Source organism: Prenolepis imparis, unplaced genomic scaffold (genome assembly GCF_030444845.1).
Source record: "Prenolepis imparis isolate NDT839.2.m4 unplaced genomic scaffold, iyPreImpa1.0 SCAF_16, whole genome shotgun sequence".
Lineage (NCBI taxonomy): Eukaryota > Metazoa > Arthropoda > Insecta > Hymenoptera > Formicidae > Prenolepis > Prenolepis imparis.
The window spans coordinates 324,217-343,244 of record NW_028141174.1 but is presented as its reverse complement, the minus strand read 5'-3'; the positions used below and the strand labels follow the sequence as shown (position 1 = coordinate 343,244).

The following is a 19,028-nucleotide window of genomic DNA, read 5'->3' as shown; positions in this document are numbered from 1 at the left end:
TTCTCTGCTACTCTCCGTTGCTCCACTTCTGCTTTCCATAACGCGTTCTCTAACAAACTAATAGAAATAATGTTATTCATAAAAACAGTCTTATAGTGAATTCATTGTACCGTTTAACTTACTCATTAAGTCGTTTACTCATTTACTCGTTAATTATGCGTAATAAGAAAAATATTTCAGATAAATGTTATCAAGCTTAATAAAAGCAATTTGAAGGTTTAAAGTATTTAAAGATTTAAAATATTTAAAGATTTATATTCCGTCTTATTTAAAAAATGGGAACCTTTTGTTTTGTCGATTAAGGGCCCTTAATATTTTTTTCCATCAAATGTTCAGGCATCCTATTCCATTTTTATAATTAAAAAAATGCAAGTTAACATCTTTAGCAGTAGCAGAGAAGATTACAGCTTGTAATATTTTATGTGGGACACTCTGTATATGGTGAAAGTCATTTAATTCATTTGAAAGTCAATTATTTTAATTTGATTTGCTGATGTAACTAGAGATAGTCGGTGGAGCGTTGAAGACGCACAAACAGGAACGAATTACAATCTATCACTCTTTTCTAATGTCAATAATATCAATTAGTCTTGTAACGATGCTTCCCTTCCTTGGGAAAACCTGGCAAATCATCCGAAAAGCTACGCCCGACCGAACACCGGCCGGGCAGGGCAGTAGACACTGAGCGCTCACTTTTTAAACGCACGATAACGCCGTTAAATGATTCCGTATGACGAAATGGTACTTGTTGGTGCTGACGATATCCGATGACGATCGAAATCAGTCGAACTCCGATTCCTCCGCTCTGCCGTCTGCTCTGGACCGAGCGATCTCGCCAAAGATCTTCGAATAAAAGGCGAGATCTCGGGACTAGAGGGGGAAAAAATTGCTATCACAGCATATTTTGTTACCGTAGCAAATTTTGTTAGTTATTATATGGATAGCAAAAAGATTTGCTAAGAATACTAATTTTATTTGCTGAAAATATACATAGGTATATGTTAATCCTGCACAAATTATATCGCTATAATAATAAATTACACAGGACCACAAAAAAATTCTTTTTTGTTTTTGAAACTAGAGTAGGTGTTTCTTATAGATTTTGGATTGCTGAATCCAAATCCGTAACCCGTTTTACTTCATTACGTCTAGTTTTTTAGATAACCGAGAAAGAAAGCGGAACATCTGTGAAAAATGGAAGAAACCAAAGTGTTTTTAATAAATTTTATTTTAGAGATAAACGAAAATTTAAATTGTTTTAATATATGCAAATTGTTGGAAAAATCACTACACCCCTAAGCGACCTCTTACATATTCGTTCTCGCTCCCACTCACCCGCTATCACTCGATCTCTCCTTCTCTCTCTCTCTGAACGCTATTGCCTTCTCACGCATTCTTTCTCCCCTTTTCCCACGGCCGTGGGAACACAAATCACGGGCTATCTCCCTGAGGTAACTAGGCCAATCAAGGAGCAATTCTCAATATTCATCGCGCGCACATGTCGCCTCGGAAAGCATCTCGCTATCATCGGCCAGTTCATCGTTTCCGATTACCTCAAGCGGTTCTCTCTCGTCTAAAACGGGTGAATAAGAAGACCACGGGCAAAAAGTGTGAATTCAGGTACTCTAAGACAAACAGTGTGCAACTCTCGGACTCTCTCTATCTTCAAGGAACGGTTATCGGCTTTATCGTTACAACTACGGACATTCCTACAAGTGCATCTCACGGACAACTCAAGTATGGCGTGATAACCTGTGCGGCCATTACCGGTCCCGTTGTTCGACACATGTCTCAATCTCCCTCGGGTTTACCAAAAAATAGACTACGGCGTGAAATCTACGATCTCGAACTTATCAGATACGCTTTTTTCCTCCTTCATTAATACCAAAGACTAAGTTACTTTTCGTTCATTTATTATTATTTTGTTTTAATTGGCAGAAGGCCATTTGCATTTATTTTCTATTTGAATAAATTAGAGTTTTTTTTGTGTGTATTACTTTAACCATCGCCTTAATTTTTGTTGTCTTAGAATACCTCTCCGCCTCACTCCAACCACCAGAAGCTCACCGGACTTTTGTTCAAACACAAATGGAAATCTATCGATTTGATTTATTAAAAACCATTTTTGTACAACTGGCGGGAGGGGGGCTAATGTGAAGTTGGCCCCCAAAACTTTTGAATAACTTTCACTGCAAAAGTATAAAATTATACGAGACATAATGGAGTAAATAGATTACAAATTTGGATTTAAAATCTATAAGAAACACCTACCCTAGTTCTAACTATACAGGGTGATTCGAAACAACCGTTTGTCCTTAAAATGTCGTATTCCTGAATGAATTCTGAGACGATTTTTCATTTGCCAAAATTTTATCCGAAGCTTAGTTTTTAAGTTATAAAAGGAAATAGTTAGCGAATTACGGCACGGGTACGGCCGGTAGGCAGGAGCGGCGCAACTCATCCGACGCGGGCGATTACGCGAGGCGCTCGTTGCGATCAGCTGTTATCTACACGCGATGTGTGTGTGTGTGTGTGTGTGTGTGTGTGTGTGTGTGTGTGTGTGTGTGTGTGTGTGTGTGTGTGTGTGTGTGTGTGTGTGTGTGTGTGTGTGTGTGTGTGTGTGCGTGCGTGTGTACATACACCCTCTTTCTCTCTATCTCTCTCTCTCTCTCTTACTTATTCTTACCTTATAGAGATGTCTTCTGATGAATAATTGTACGACTGGAATGGATCACAACGTTGACGTTGACACAGACGTTGACACACCGTGACACACCGAATAATAAACGATTCTTTTTTTATAAATTGTATTATCGACACTTTGATGAATACACTCACGCAATCAGAGAGAATTTTCTCTTAGAATTTACCCTGAGAATCATGATAATCATGGGACAATATGGTATGGAAAGAATTTTTTCAAAATTTCTCTGATTAATATTTATCACATTAAAAATAATAATATCTATCACAATAAAATATAAAATATGTTTGATTAATTTTACTATGCAGTTTAGTAAAATTAATCAAACATATTTTATATTTTATTATGATAGATATTATTATTTTTAATGTGATAAATATTAATCAGAGAAATTTTCATAAAATTTTTTCCATACCATATTGTCTCACGATTACCATTATTTTTAGTGTAAATTCTAAAAGAAAATTCTCTCAGACTTGATCAAATATTATTTATTAATCGATCACAACACTCAATCATAATTCGCGGTTACTACCGATTAATTATTAAAAATTACTTTTAAAAAACGCGTTAAATGTTCATTACTCGTCGCGGACAACAATACAGTCTACGACAACAGACTGCGGCGACGCCGACGCGACGATAATAATCGCGCGGCGTTGCCGAACGTGATTGACGCGAGATCCGCGAGACGCTACCGTGTCTTGTGATTAATCGAAGCCTTTGCATTATGAATGCGCTAATTTAGAAAATGTATAATAAAGTTATTAAAAAAAAAAGTATTATAACGTATTATAATACGTTATAATACTTTTTTTTTAATAACTTAACATTATACGTTTTGCTTTTTCTTTTCTCAGCGAGACGTGAGAAAAATAATTATTTTATGTTTTTTTATTGTTTTGCGAACAAGATGTTCCACGTATAAATATGTTGGTCGCTCTGAAAAGAGCGGATTGGTTTTGGTCGCTCTGGAAAGAGCGGATTGACTTTGGTCGCTCTGAAAAGAGCAGATTAATTTATAATTTTAAAAAATTTATAATAGGTGCTCAAAATGAGCACCATCCATCCTTATGCAAGCTCTCATGCGTTTGAGTAAATTTAATTGGACGTTCTCCATTACTTCCTCTTCGATATTCCAAATTGTATATCGCAATCTGGTTTCCAAGTCGTCGACGTCCTCGGGAAGCGTTTTGTAGATTGATTCTTTACAGTATCCCCATAAAAAGAAATCAAGAGGTTTAAGATCCGGGGATCTTGCGGGCGAACGTATCGGGCCATACCGACCCATCCAACGTCCAGGAAACTGCTCGTTCAAGTAGTTTGTTACAATCCTGGCGTTGTGTGGTCCAGCACCGTCTTGTTGAAAGAACATTTTATTTCTTTCAAATAGTGGCACTTCTTCTAAAAAGTCTGGCAGATTTTCTCTCAAAAATTCCACGTACGTCTGGCCAGTTAAAATATCTGGTAGAATAACGGGCCCAAGTATTTGGGTACCCATTATTCCAGCCCAGATATTTATTTTCCAACGTACTTGGAAATTTTTGAGCCGCGTTACTCTGGGATTTTCTTCGCTCCAATAATGCATATTGTGCGAGTTAAAAATCCCTTCTTGTGTGAATAATGATTCATCACTGAATATCACACGGGAAGAAAATCTGGGATCTCGATCCACTTTTCTCAGAAAATTTTCGCAAAATGTTCGTCTTGCCTGATAATCTTCTGTTCGTAAATGTTGCACGCGTGTATAATGAAATGCGTGCAACTTTTCTTCTTTAAGCGTTCTTTGTACTGTTGAGTACGATACGTTGTGTTCTCGAGCAACCACCCGAATACTTGTTTCCGGATTTTGCTCGAAAGCACGTACAATTTGCTCCGTGTTTCGCAAATTTCTTGCATCACGATTTCTTCCTGTTTCGTGTTTATTCGGAAGGACATTGCCAGTCTCGTATAGTCTCTGAGCTGCTCGTAGTATGACAGGAGCTGACGGATGTCTTGCTCGATTTGGATATAATTCGGCGTATCGTCTTGCAGCTACGTGATACTGCCCGTGACACTCGCCAAGTGCCATTAGCATATCGTAGTATTCTTCGTTTGTGTACGCTGCCATATCGTCCTCTTAACGCTTGTAATAATCGAAGGATTATTGATTGCATTATCAATCTTCATTTTATTTATACAATCCGCGGGGTGTCGCGATTTCCCCCTCCACGCCTTCCGCGTCGAATAGCGGCACGCGACACCCGCGACAGCGGCCTCCCGCGAATCGTATAAATATAAGATGCAGATCGATAATGCAATCAATCATCCATCTGCTCCCGTCATACGAAGAACTCAGAGACAAAACGAGACTGGCAGTGTCCTTTCAACCAAACAAGAAAAAAAGTTGCACGCATTTCATTACACACGCGTGCAACATTTACGACCAGAAGATTATCATGCAAGACGAACGTTTTGCGAAAATTTTCTGAGAAAAGTAGATCGTTTCCCGAAGACGCTTCCCGAGGACGTCGACGACTTGGAAGATTGCGATATGCAATTTGGAATATCGAAGAGGAAGTAATGGAGAACGTCCAATTAAATTTACTTAAACGCATGAGAGCTTGCATAAGGATGGATGGTGCTCATTTTGAGCACCTATTATAAATTTTTTAAAGATATAAATTAATCCGCTCTTTTCAGAGCGACCAAAACCAATCCGCTCTTTTCAGAGCGATCAACATATTTATACGTGGAACATCTTGTTCGCAAAACAATAAAAAAACATAAAATAATTATTTTTCTCACGTCTCGCTGAGAAAAGAAAAAGCAAAACGTATAATGTTAAGTTATTTAAAAAAAAAAGTATTATAACGTATTATAATACGTTATAATACTTTTTTTTTTAATAACTTTGTTATACATTTTCTAAATTAGCGCATTCATAATACAAAGGCTTCGATTAATCACAAGACACGGTAGCGTCTCGCGGATCTCGCGTCAATCACGTTCGGCAACGCCGCGCGATTATTATCGTCGCGTCGGCGTCGCCGCAGTCTATTGTCGTAGACTGTATTGTTGTCCGCGACGAGTAATGTACATTTAACGCGTTTTTTAAAAGTAATTTTTAATAATTAATCGGTAGTAACCGCGAATTGTGATTGAGTGTTGTGATAGATTAATAAATAATATTTGATCAAGTCTGAGAGAATTTTCTCTTAGAATTTACACTAAAAATAATGGTAATCGTGAGACAATATGGTATGGAAAAAATTTTATGAAAATTTCTCTGATTAATATTTATCACATTAAAAATAATAATATCTATCATAATAAAATATAAAATATGTTTGATTCATTTTACTAAACTGCATAGTAAAATTAATCAAACATATTTTATATTTTATTATGATAGATATTATTATTTTTAATGTGATAAATATTAATCAGAGAAATTTTGAAAAAATTCTTTCCATACCATATTGTCCCATGATTATCATGATTCTCAGGGTAAATTCTAAGAGAAAATTCTCTCTGATTGCGTGAGTGTATTCATCAAAGTGTCGATAATACACTTTATAAAAAAAGAATCGTTTATTATTCGGTGTGTCACGGTGTGTCAACGTCTGTGTCAACGTCAACGTTGTGATCCATTCCAGTCGTACAATTATTCATCAGAAGACATCTCTATAAGGTAAGAATAAGTAAGAGAGAGAGATAGAGAGAGAAAGAGGGTGTATGTACACACACACACACACACACACACACATCGCGTGGAGATAACAGCTGATCGCAACGAGCGCTTCGCGTAATCGCCCGCGTCGGATGAGTTGCGCCGCTCCTGCCTACCGGCCGTACCCGTGCCGTAATTCGCTAAATTTTTCCTTTTATAATTTGAAAACTAAGCTTCGGATAAAATTTTGGCAAAGGAAAAATCGTCTCAGAATTCATTCAGGAATACGACATTTTAAGGACAAACGGTTGTTTCGAATCACCCTGTATATATAAAAAAAAATTTTATCTTGTGAAAGTTATTCAAAAAATTTTGGGGGCCAATTACCACTTGTACAAAAATGGTTTTCAATTAATCAAATAAATAGATTTTCATTTGCATATTTCAAAACAATTTGTATTTTTGTTTACATATCTCGAGAAAAAAAGTTATTAAAAAAAAACTTTGTTTTCTTCCATTTTTCACAGATTTTTTACTTTATTTGACGATTATCTAAAAAACTAGATGTGATGAAGTAAAACGGATTACAGATTCGGATTCAGCGACCCAAAATCTATAAGAAACACCCCTAGTTTCAAAAACAAAAAAAAATTTTTTTTGTGGTCCCTTATTTTTATTCTACCATTGAAATACTTCTGCTGCATCAACAACGTAGTTTGGTTACATGAACGAATCAAATTTGTTATATGGGTGATTTCACATCAAATCGGACAAAAATCGATCATTTTTACGTATTTTTTAAATGAATCGAAACTTTTTCACTTATATAAAATAAGGAGATACGTATTATTCCATTTGTCCGAAATATTTTTTTGCAAAAGTTATAAATAATATAATTTTCGTGAAAAATAAAGTTGTCAAATTTAAAAATTAATATCTCTGATTATATTTGTCGTAGAGATATTTTCCAAAATGCATTTTAAAGTTAAAAAGACAATCTTTTTTATCAAAATAGTTTAAGTTACAAAATATTATTAATTCCAATTGTTATGAATAATTAAAGTATAATAATTAAAATACTTTTGAGTCGCTAGTCGAAGAAAAAATAATAAAGGTAAGAAAATTGACGAATATGTGAAACAATATGACAGTTTCTCTCTTTCAAATTTGACAAATTAAGTCTTTTAATAATGGACATTTATGATGATTGATTTGTGAGCTTTATATTCTACACGAAAGTATGTTTTCTATTCCTCTTTACCTTTTTACTTTTTTAATGATTTCAATCATTAATTATTGATATATTCTTCCAGTTTATTGTCATTTGATAAGGACCACAACTACATGGTCGAAACGTCGTGATTTTCAAATAAATATATTTTTTGCTAGTTTGGTCGACTAATTTTTTTACCTTTATTAATAATTAAAGTGTTTAATAATGATTTTCAACAAAACATACACTATTTAAAATTTTTATAATAATATTATTTCATTCTCTATTTCATTTTAAAAATGTATATATTTTTTATTTTATGGAGAATCGATGCATTCTATTTTTCATATATATTTTTAATAAATTAAGCGCCCGCTAATAAAACGCCGCGCCGCATTCGCATCACTAGCTCGATCAAGTAATGCGGCGCATCGATGCCGTCGATTACTTCGTCACCTTTATCTTTGGAACTAATATAGTATAAAATTATCTTAAATAATTCTACACATTCTTTTGTACTTACAATTGAGCCATGGATGGAAAAAGGGCACATTCGCCAAAACGCTATTTCTAGAAAATCTTCAAAGTTTTCATTAGAATATTACTTAATGAAAAATGATGCGATTGAAACTATATTTTTAAAGAGGTGTATTAACATATTCTTCAAACGTTCTGAAAACAGAGGTCATGATTTGAAAATATTTGTTTTTTTATGAGTTTAAAAAAATTGATTTATGTATTCTTTTTCCATAAATAAAATAAAAATTGTAAAAAAAATGATCTTTTTTTTAAATTAAATATAATTAAATTTATTAAATATAATTTTATTTAATTAAATATAATTATTTAGTTAATAACTTTCTATATGTATATATTGTTTAAATAAATATTAAAATAATTACACAATATTATATTATACAATATTATATTTCATAATATAGGGCAATAATTCAGTAACAAAATCTTGACCGTTAGAATCCAAAAATGAATAAAGAAAGTTATAAAGTACAGTGCTTCAATCCTTTGAAATTGAAATGCCATAACATCCGAGATTGGAAGCGCTTACGACGTATTACAGCAGCGCAGCTTAAAAAACAAAGATGAAATTTTAATAAGAAAGGTGAAACTTTAGTCGACTATTGATTTGTGATACTGTTGAATAAAAATATCAAAATTAAATTTAAGAACGGATAATAACACGGAAGTTTTCTCTACATCTGAACAGAAAGACATTGTAGAGTCTGAAGATCAGATAATGAAATTGAGATAACATCGGTTTCAAGTATTTATAGCATTCCAGGTTTGCCCGAAGACACAGATTATTTGTCATCATTATCCATTCCAAAAAATCAAGAAACTATAAATATATTAAATCAAATTTTAATTTTATTACAAAAATCGCCAATTAAAAAACGAAAATTATTTCAAGAAACTTGAATAAATGTGACAAAGCTTATGTGACGCTCTTCATGAAAAAGTATTCGGTATTAAAGAAAAGAAAGCAGGAGAATGACAAAAACAATGGCATTATAACGCAACTGAAAGAAGAGTTTAATAAAACAAGTAATAACAATTTAAAGATTAAAATTTTAACGCTATTTTCAAAATGGACATTTTCAGAAATCCAAACTCACTTCAAAGCTTCTAAACATATGATTACTGTGGCAAAAAAAAGGAAAAGGGATTTTATCACGTTCAAATTCAAAGAGAGGGAAGCGGTTGAGTAATGCATTAATTCAAGAAATCTTCAATTTTACGAGTCAGATCACATAAGTCGTATAATGCCTGGAAAAAAAGAGTACGTCGTCATTTGTGAGAATGGACAGAAGATTCAGAAGCAGAAACGATTAGCATTGTGCAATTTAAAGGAAGCATTTACAAAGTTTAAAAAACAATTTCCCAATAAAAAGTTCAGTAGCTGAATTAAGACCAAAACATTGTATCTTAGCTCGAGCAAGCGGTACACATATAGTTTGCGTGTGTGCGATTTATCAAAATGTAAAACTAATGCTTGATGGTGATAAAATTGCAAAAGTGTCTCAAAATATGACTAAATCTATACAAACTATCGTGATTGTTTAGAGGAAATTATTTGTAAAAATGCAACAGCAGATTGTTATTTAAATCGTTGCAAAAAATGTCCAGGAACAACAGATTTTATTAATTCATTACAGTCTGCTTATGATGAAGAATTTACTGACACAATTATATACAAACAATGAGTCACTATTGATCGAGCAACTTTGGAAACGATGCAGGTTTCTGTACCGGATTTCGAAAAAATTGTCATCTACCTTACTAAAATTGTTAACACATTCATTTATTGCTGAACAACAATCAAACTTTAAAACAAAAAAAAAAGAAAATTTAACAGACAAAGAATGTATTGTAACAGGTGATTTTTCCGAAAACTATGCATTTGTATTTCAAGATGTAATTCAAAGAGTGCATTGGAACAATGACCAGGCAACGAAACACTCTTTTGTTATTTACTATAAAGAAGATTCAATACTGAAATATAAAAGCTTGGCTGCAATATCAAATTGTTTGAAACATGATACTGTTGCTGTCCACTTATTTCAAGGACAAATTATTAAAATAATCAAGAGTATAGTAAGTGACGTGAAGAAAATTATTTATTTTACTGATGGTGCTGAAGCACAATATAGAAACAAGAAAAACTTTATCAATCTCTCTCACTATTACGACGACTTCGGATTAATTGCAGAAAGGCATTTCTTTGCCATGTCTCATGGCAAAGGATCCTGCGATGGAATTGGCGGAACAATTAAAAGATAAGCAGCAAAATATAGTCTTCAACATCCAAACAAAATTCTTAAAACTCCAAAAGATTTATTTGACTACACAGAGAGAATTTTCTCTTAGAATGTACCCTGAAAATTATGGTAATCGTAGGACAATATGGTATGGAAAGAATTTTAAGAAAATTTCTCTGATTAATATTTATCACAATAAAAATAATATCTATCACAATAAAATATAAAACATGTTTGATTGATTTTACTAAATATATTGGATATAAGAAAATTATCTCTGTGTAGGCAAAAATAAATATTCTAAGTATAGAATTGTTATGTCCTGTAGATTCCACGATTCTTTTCTTTCGAAGAACGCAAGACGATATTTTAAATATCGCAGACGCGCAGATAAACCGACGATCTGACAGGCGAGACAAACATATTCCGAGACAGTTCCATCGTAAAAGTAAAGAATAAATACAGAACTTGAGAAGCAAATAGATCAACTCATAAAATTAAAACTATAACTCATTATATTCAAAGAAATTAAACTATAGTCAACAGTTCTCTAAATAAAACCAACACTTGAAAACTAATAAAAATTTAGAAGAGAGACTAACAACGATAACCGAACCTAAACAATTCTCGCCTGACAGATCGTCGTTACGCGATATCTGCCTGAGATAAACTCGAGAGGGTAATAAAAATATCAACCTAACTTGACAACAAGAAATTCTCCATTGGTCGAAACCTATGGCCCTAAACAAAAGCTTTAACCAATCACAGTAATTGTAAAATTAAAAGAGACGCCTCCAGGACCCAAAGGGCGTCATTGAAAAATTTCCTATTCGTCAGGAAATGTTAACAAACCAATGGAGAGGAGGAGCAAGAAGGTTGATACACCCGCGACATCCCTCGTGAGAGCAGATTTTACTCCGGACTTTTGAGCGCAGTTTGCCGTGCACGAGCTATCCGGCCTCGTATTTAGACTATTCGGACTTTTAAACACAATCGATTTCGAAATCCGGCTTCGCTCAAACACAAATTCCGAAGTTCGTTTGAAGTGCAAGTGAAAGAACATAGTGCAAGTCCGAAAGACCGCACATACAACCAGGCCAGAACAACCTAGTAGCTATTATTAACAACGCACTCCATAAACAGTAAGTCAAGACACACATGTATAACAAAAAAAAACGTAAAGTAAAATTTTCACCCTGTACCGAAATAATTCTTGAACTTAAGATAAAGCCATCTTCTTTATCTTCTTTTGCGCAAGCCCTATCCTATCCAACCCTAAACCTTTCTTTTCCTCTCTCTCTTCCACTCCGAAAATCACTCAGGATCTCCCGCGATAACGGCGAGATCCGTGATTTCGTCCACCCCGAAAATCACTCAGGATCTCCCGTGATAACGGCGAGATCCGTGATTTTGTCCATCCCGAAAATCACTTAGGATCTCTCGTAATAACGACGAGATTCGTGATTTCACCCGTTCCAGGATCACTCAGGATCTCCCGTAATAATGGCGAGATTCGTGATTCCGTTTTCCATATTTTTTCCCTACTCAACATTATCCAGTCTCTCTCTCTCTCTCTCTCTCTCTCTCTCTCTCTCTCTCTCTCTCTCTCTCTCTCTCTCTCTCTCTCTCTCTCTCTCTCTCTCTCTCTCTCTCTCTCTCTCTCTCTCTCTCTCTCTCTCTCTCTCTCTCTCTCTCTCTCTCTCTCTCTCTCTCTCTCTCTCTCTCTCTCTCTCTCTCTCTCTCGCGCGCGCGCGCGCGCGTCCTCCCTCCCCCTCCCTCTTCCCACTTCCCTCACCATCACCTCCTCCCTCCCTCACCCTCCCACAACCCCTCCCTCTCCTTCTCCCTCTCTCCCTTCCCCCCTCTCTCTTCCTCTCCCTCTCCTTTCCCTCTCTCAAATTATACATGCGTAAAGAATAAGAAATAGAATTAATAATGACAAAATAGAAAAAGACAAGTATACCAGGAATTATTTCGAAATTGCACGCCATCCCATCAATCGATTTTTCTTATCGTTCGTCGTTTCTTAGTGGACGATTTAAAAAAGCGGACTTCGACAGCTGGAGCAAAGCGTGCTCGAAATCGTCGAAATCGACGCCTAATGCGAGAAGTGGCGCGGGCTACGGCCGATTCATTCCCCGACGACAGTCAATCGCACGAACTATTAGAACGTTTAATTACCGACCACATCAATACAATTAACAAGTACAACGGCAATAGAAACCCTGATACTCCCTATTACTCTCCGATTTCCTCGCCAGAACCAGCGCGCATTCCGTTTCCTGCTCCTCAGAACCACCCTCCCTCTACCTGTCCCAATCGTTCCCCCTCCCCACCTAATATAGAGTGTGGCGAAGGTTGCACTTGTCAAGAGGTGGGAGAAATTCCCTTTATTTATAACGACGCCTATGCCTTTATCAAGGCGCATAGCGGTCGAATTCCCTTCTATTATGGGGAAGAGTTCTATAAATGACTCCTCTCCAACTTCCCTATCCTAGATCTTCCTCTCCCAGAAGGTGTTTTGACCTGCGGGCCAGACGATCCCCATGAAGAGCAGTTCTACAGAATTGTAGCGGAAAGTCTCCCCGGCACCCTCATCCCTATGTTTACTCCTATCCACCCCTATCCTATCGGATTCCCCGCTAACGTCCTCCGAGTTCCCCCCCCCCCCAACGGCCAAAATTACTGAACTCTCGTAAACTCGCACTCACTCACTCACACACACACACACACGGGCACAAATTTTATATATCTATTGTTTATCGTTTTAAATGATTGTAACAACCAATCGGGACCCTAGATTTTTAACAATAACTTCTCCCCCTCTCTGTCCCGGTTGATGACCTCCGTACTAATGTATTTCTCGCGATCCACACTTACCCACACTTCCATTAGCGAATAAGTCGACTTATTATTATCATTTTCTCTTGTTGTAATATTAGAATAAATTTATAATTTCAACTTAAATGGTTTCTGTTAATTAACCAACCCGTTCCCAATCATTCCCATAATCCGAGATCGCACAAGGTCCCATCCCGAGCAAAAGAAATTAGATTCTCTTGCCGAAAAGGGACCACCGAGCGAACGGCCCTTTAAATAGTGTAAAAGCGACCCTTGTGGTCGTTGACCTATTTGGGCCCAGACGTTCGTTCGGCTCGAACAGACGTTCCGTTAGGCGTTTGTTTAAGATATAAGTAGTTACGTCCTCCCTCTGACTCTTCCTTACTTGAGTCCAGACGTAACAGAATGTATATATTTTGATAAAATGGAGTATAATGATTATTTTAATTTTTACAGTCACGATTTGATTGCGCTGTGCCCATAATCGGTACAAAAAAATTTCGTTTTTACGTACCAATTAACAAAAAAAAAACAAATTAAAGTCCGAGAATTTTCATTTTCAAATCAATATTCTGTCATTAATGTAAAGAAATAATCTTGATCTATTTTTAATAAACAACAGTTATAATTGTAAACACAAAGTGTAGAATTATTTAAGACAATCCTATACTGTATATTAGCCCCAGAGATAAAGGTAACGAAGTAATCGACGGCATCAATGCGCCGGATTACTTAATTGAGCTAGTGACGTGAACGCGACGCAGCGCGACGCCTAATTTATTAAAAATATATGTATATGACAAATAGAATCCATCGATTTTCCATAAAATAAAAAATATATACACTTTCAGAATGAAATGGAAAATAAAATATTAAATATAAATATTTAGAAATAAATTGACTCTAAGAGTTGTACGCAAATGTCGATTCCAACAAAATTTAATTTTTTGTTGGAATTAAATACTTGTGCGGAATAATTGAAATTATTCCGAAAAAGTCTTTGCAGTGTACTAAGCAAAATTCGTGCCCCGTGCACAAGTATTTAATTCCAACGAAAAATTAAATTTTGTTCGAATCGATGCACCGACACCCGCATACGACTCTTATAGCCAATTTATTTCTAAATATTTATATTTAATATAGAAGAGCCTTTAAAATTTCTTAATAAAATAGTATTACTATAAAAATTTTAAACAGTGTATTTTTTGTTGAAAAAAATTATTAAATACTTTAATTATTTATAACAATTGGAATTAATAATATTTTGTAATTGAAACTATTTTGATAAAAAGATTGTCTTCTTAGCTTTAAAATGCATTTTTGAAAATATCTACGACAAATATAATCAGAGATATTAATTTTTAAAGTCAACAAATTCTTCATTTTTCACGAAAATTGTATTATTCATAACTTCTGCAAAAAAAATGTTTTGGACAAATGCAAAAATACATGTCTTATTTTATGTATATTTCACGTGAAAAAAGTTTTGTTCAATTTAAAAAATACGAAATTATTTCTTGTCCGATTTGACGTGGAATCACCCATATTAGAAAAACGCTTTTGCTGAATCATTGAGTTATTTATTTTGAATAAATTAACGAAATAGTTTTACTAATAACAAATTTTAGTGTATTTAACAACGCTGTTTAGTAATTTCAACAAAAAAAGCAATTTTATTATATTAGCAAAAAGCTGTAATGTGACATTAACAATTTGGCTATATTAGCATTTTGGTTATATTAGCAAAAGTAATTTTGTATATTAGGAATGTAACTTGGCTTTTGTAAAATATTTGTACAGTAATATCCATTCAGGTTTACTTTTTGTCTAAGAAATAAATAAATACAAAATATATATGAAATCTAATAAAAATAAAATTAATTTTTATTGTTGTATTTTAAATTTTTTAATTAGATTTTAATATGTATTTATCTCCAATATAACAAACCTAAATAAATAGTACAGAAGATATTTATAATTATTCAATTTAGCAGCCTCACCTGAAATATCGGTAAATTTACACTCATTCGACGCGTTTTTGCGTAAAATAAAAGAATCTAACAGAAAAAAGCGTCGCTCGGCTCCGTGAAGCAAAATATTAATAGTTAAAATTTACTATTATTAGGGTTAGGAAATCTGTCATACCGATGAGTACGCCCTATGGTCGCATGCGCATGCTCTGTGGCCACATGCGCATGCGTTTTGGTTACTTTGCGCAAAATTTAAACTCAATAATGCATGAGATATTATTATTGTTAGATACGAAAAATCGTTCGGTGCTTAGAGTGCGAAACGAGATCTATATTTACAGAATACCAAATAGGTTTGCATCTTTCTACGCGAAACGAGGTTCACCCACATCATCCAGTGCTTTCAATGCAAAACGAGATCTATATATTTACAGAATTCTACATAATTTGCAACTTTTCTCGCGGTCCACCCCTACCATCCCCTGCTTTCAGCGTGAAACAAGGTCTATATTTGCAAGTTTTAAACTTGAGATAATTGAGTAAACCTTTTTTTTTTATCGTGTGGGAAATCCTTTATGTATACCCCGCCTTCGGGTAAGGGCTAGGGAATTATGTGGGAGTCCCTCCCCGAAGGAACGTATACCCACTAAAACCCACACGGGTGTCCTACTTCGTGCGTTAGGTAGGCGGCGAGGATGCTGAAATCCCATGCCGACTCCCCCCCCCCACCCCCCCGCAATTCCTTTTCGGGGAGGGAGCCGCTCAGGAGCAACTCCCTACCACCACCATCGTGCCGCACTTCGCGTGAAAAGTTGCAAACCCATGTGGATTGACCTCGCTTCACGTGGAGAATTAAAAATCTATTTAGAATTCTGTAAATATAAATCTCGTTTCGCACTGAAAGCACCAAATAATGTGAATAAACTTCGCTTCGCGTGGAAAGTTGCAAACCTATTTGGAATTCTGTAAATATAGATCTCGTCTCACACTCTAACGAAAAGTAACGAAAACGCATACATATGTGTCACAAATGAAAATAATAACACATTAATAATAAAATAATAATATAATATAAAAAAATTAAAATATATAAATATACATATACATATGTATATGTATATGTATATACAGGGTGTCCCGTAAAGACCGGATCAACTCTTCAGGGTAGATTCCTGAAATCATTTTAAGACGAAAATCCTAATACCAAAATGTCGAGGCTATAATAGTTTTTGAATTATAAGCATTTATAGTTAACGAATCAGACCGCCTAAAGTTGGCGCGCTCAGGAGTGACACAACTAATAGGCAAGAGAGACGATAGTCAGTTTTCGCCTTTAGCATTTTGCGTATATGTATATGTTGCGACGACTTTTTCTTCCGGCTCGCGACAAGCCGGAAGAACGGAGCGGGGTCGTCAACAAAAGCGATATTAAGATTTAATTCGCGCGGGGGAGCTAAGATATCGAGCGCTCCGCGCGTACCGCAGCGGAGAAAAGGGGCCGTAATTACCGCGAAATGAAGCTTTTACTTGGGCGCCAGACGCGATCCTTTGCGCGTCAATCCGCGATATAATCCGACACGAAATCTTGGCCGAAAACCCGCTACGGGCCGGTCAGCTCTCCTAACGGTAGAAGGGCAGGGTGGTGTTACCGCGAAACTAATAGGCTGCAGGATATCAAAATCGCGAAAGGAGTCGAACGCCGTGCATACAATTTGACGGGACGAGACGAAACTCCAAATAAACGACTCGGAATAATTAACAAAAGTTAACATAAATTTATTATGACAAAAAAATATAAGAAATATAAAGTGAATAACAGTAATAATCTAATCGAAAATATTAATAAACAATACGGAATGCGACAGAAAATTCAAGAATGATAATTAGATTAATGGCCAAAAACGACAATCAACTGTGAGACCAGACGGATCCATTAATTCGTATTGAGATCGCACGATTTCACGATCGCTGATAGGATCGCTATAAGGAACAATAATCACGAGATTATTAATAGAGTTAACGCGCGCTATAAGAGTAGATTGGAAGTTTTCGAAAACGAGAAGTTACAAGATATTCTTTCTCGGCGCGATCGATTCCCGACGGCACGGGGCTGAGACTTCGCTCTCTCTCTCTCTCTCGCTCTCGCGCGCTCTCGCGATCTCTCTCACGTTCACGCTCTCTCGCCAATGGTCGCGATTATCACACGTTTTCGCTACAATAGATACTTCACGCGAACTCTATTCTTGAACGCTCAGTAATCGTATCGAATATACGTCCCGCGACAAGATTCTCACACTCAGAGGCGTCATTACGTTATTTTTCAAGGCCTGGTCATCAGTAAGTGACGGGGGAGGGGGGGGTTCAATTTCAAATTTGTCAATACATATTTTGTATAACATTTCCATTAGCAGTAAAACATATTTAAACTGTCTTTGTTTTTTACTGAAAAAAATTATTTTATCTGTAGATTCCGAGGTATGGAATTCCATACCTAGGCTACAGTGAGGCCTGATCTTATCGTGGCTATCATGGCGGTAATGACGCCCCTGCTCACACTACGACGACACTCTCTCAATCACACTACGCAATTATACAAAGACGCGACAACGCACAGTTGCGATACGCAAACCCGACCGAATCCCGGAGAGACAATAATACCGCGTAAGCAACTTAACAGACTGACGGTCTCGAAGGCTCTCGCCACTTAACGCCGATCGCTCGCAAACGCTAAATCAGCAAAGGTCGGGCAGAGCCCTCGCAAATTCCTTTAATCCAAAATCACACAAAAAGCTCGCGACGACGTTAGAGTGGCTAAGGCTCGGACGTACAAGAACGTAATTATGACTTACTACACGGGTAGCCTCACCAATAAAACTTCTCTCCCTCGGCATTCCTCGGAAGTCTCACAAGCCGAACTCTAAAATTCTCGGGGGCTCGTACTCGTCCTCGGTAATCGGTAACAGCTGATGCTCGTGAGCGAGCACGCGATACGCAAGACAGGCAGCACAAGAGTATAGGATCTATTGCCCCGGGTTGATATCGGGATTCAATCCTGCGTGAAAGAGGGTGCGCGGACGCCCACCCAATTACAGCGCCGCGTGATTTATCGTTGTCGCGCGGCCTACGCACGGCCGTACTTAGGGCGACGGCGCCCTTATCGGGACTTCGCGACAATTATCTTAGGCGCTAATTACCCCATGTTTTCGGTAGTTTCGCCGGGCTTTGGGCTTCGTAACATCCAGAGGGACGGCTGAGATTGGTTTTCGGCTCCGCCGAACTACAGCGTGATAATTTCCGCCCTCGTTAGTCCGGGGTAACTTTCTTGCCCCTGCAGGGTGCGTCACTGCCCGGTCTCGAAGGTTTGCGCGTTCCGCGCTATAACGGTTGTGTCCTTGGATCGGCCGAATTCCAATTTTTGTAAATAATGCTGCTCCGGACTGTTTTTATGTCCCCCAAGGTTGTCGCCAGTGTTTTTGGTCTCACTACCTCTCTGTTGATTGATGTATTTTACGTCCTCTTGTTAAGGCTCCCAGTACAATATAAAAAAAAATTAAAAAATAAACGCGAATTAATAATTATTATTTACGATATCGCAAGCCATCTCTCTGGGGAAAATCGGTGGCTCTCGTGCTCTCTCTCTCGCGTGGCGCGGCCGCTCGGCCCTTGGCCCCGCGATTTCGGCTGGAGGAACGCGCGTCGTGACGGCAACGTCACAATGTATATGGACATTGCACGTACAAAAAACTAGTAAATTTTTTAATCCAACACTATGTTTTAGCATCAACAATTAAGTGTAATAATAAGTATGGTAATAATATATACATATATTAATAAAGAATATTGTATCGATATGAAAACGCGAAACATGTCT

At 36.4% G+C, this 19,028-nt stretch overlaps 1 protein-coding gene across 1 annotated transcript; it reads right to left on the bottom strand.

The window, feature by feature from the left end:
* Positions 1 to 3,740: 3,740 nt before the first annotated feature.
* LOC145946446 (histone-lysine N-methyltransferase SETMAR-like) lies at positions 3,741 to 4,814 on the bottom strand. Its single transcript, XM_083056059.1, has one exon. It carries the CDS (start codon positions 4,812 to 4,814, stop codon positions 3,741 to 3,743), a length of 1,074 nt encoding a protein of 357 aa, XP_082912185.1.
* Positions 4,815 to 19,028: the final 14,214 nt, after the last annotated feature.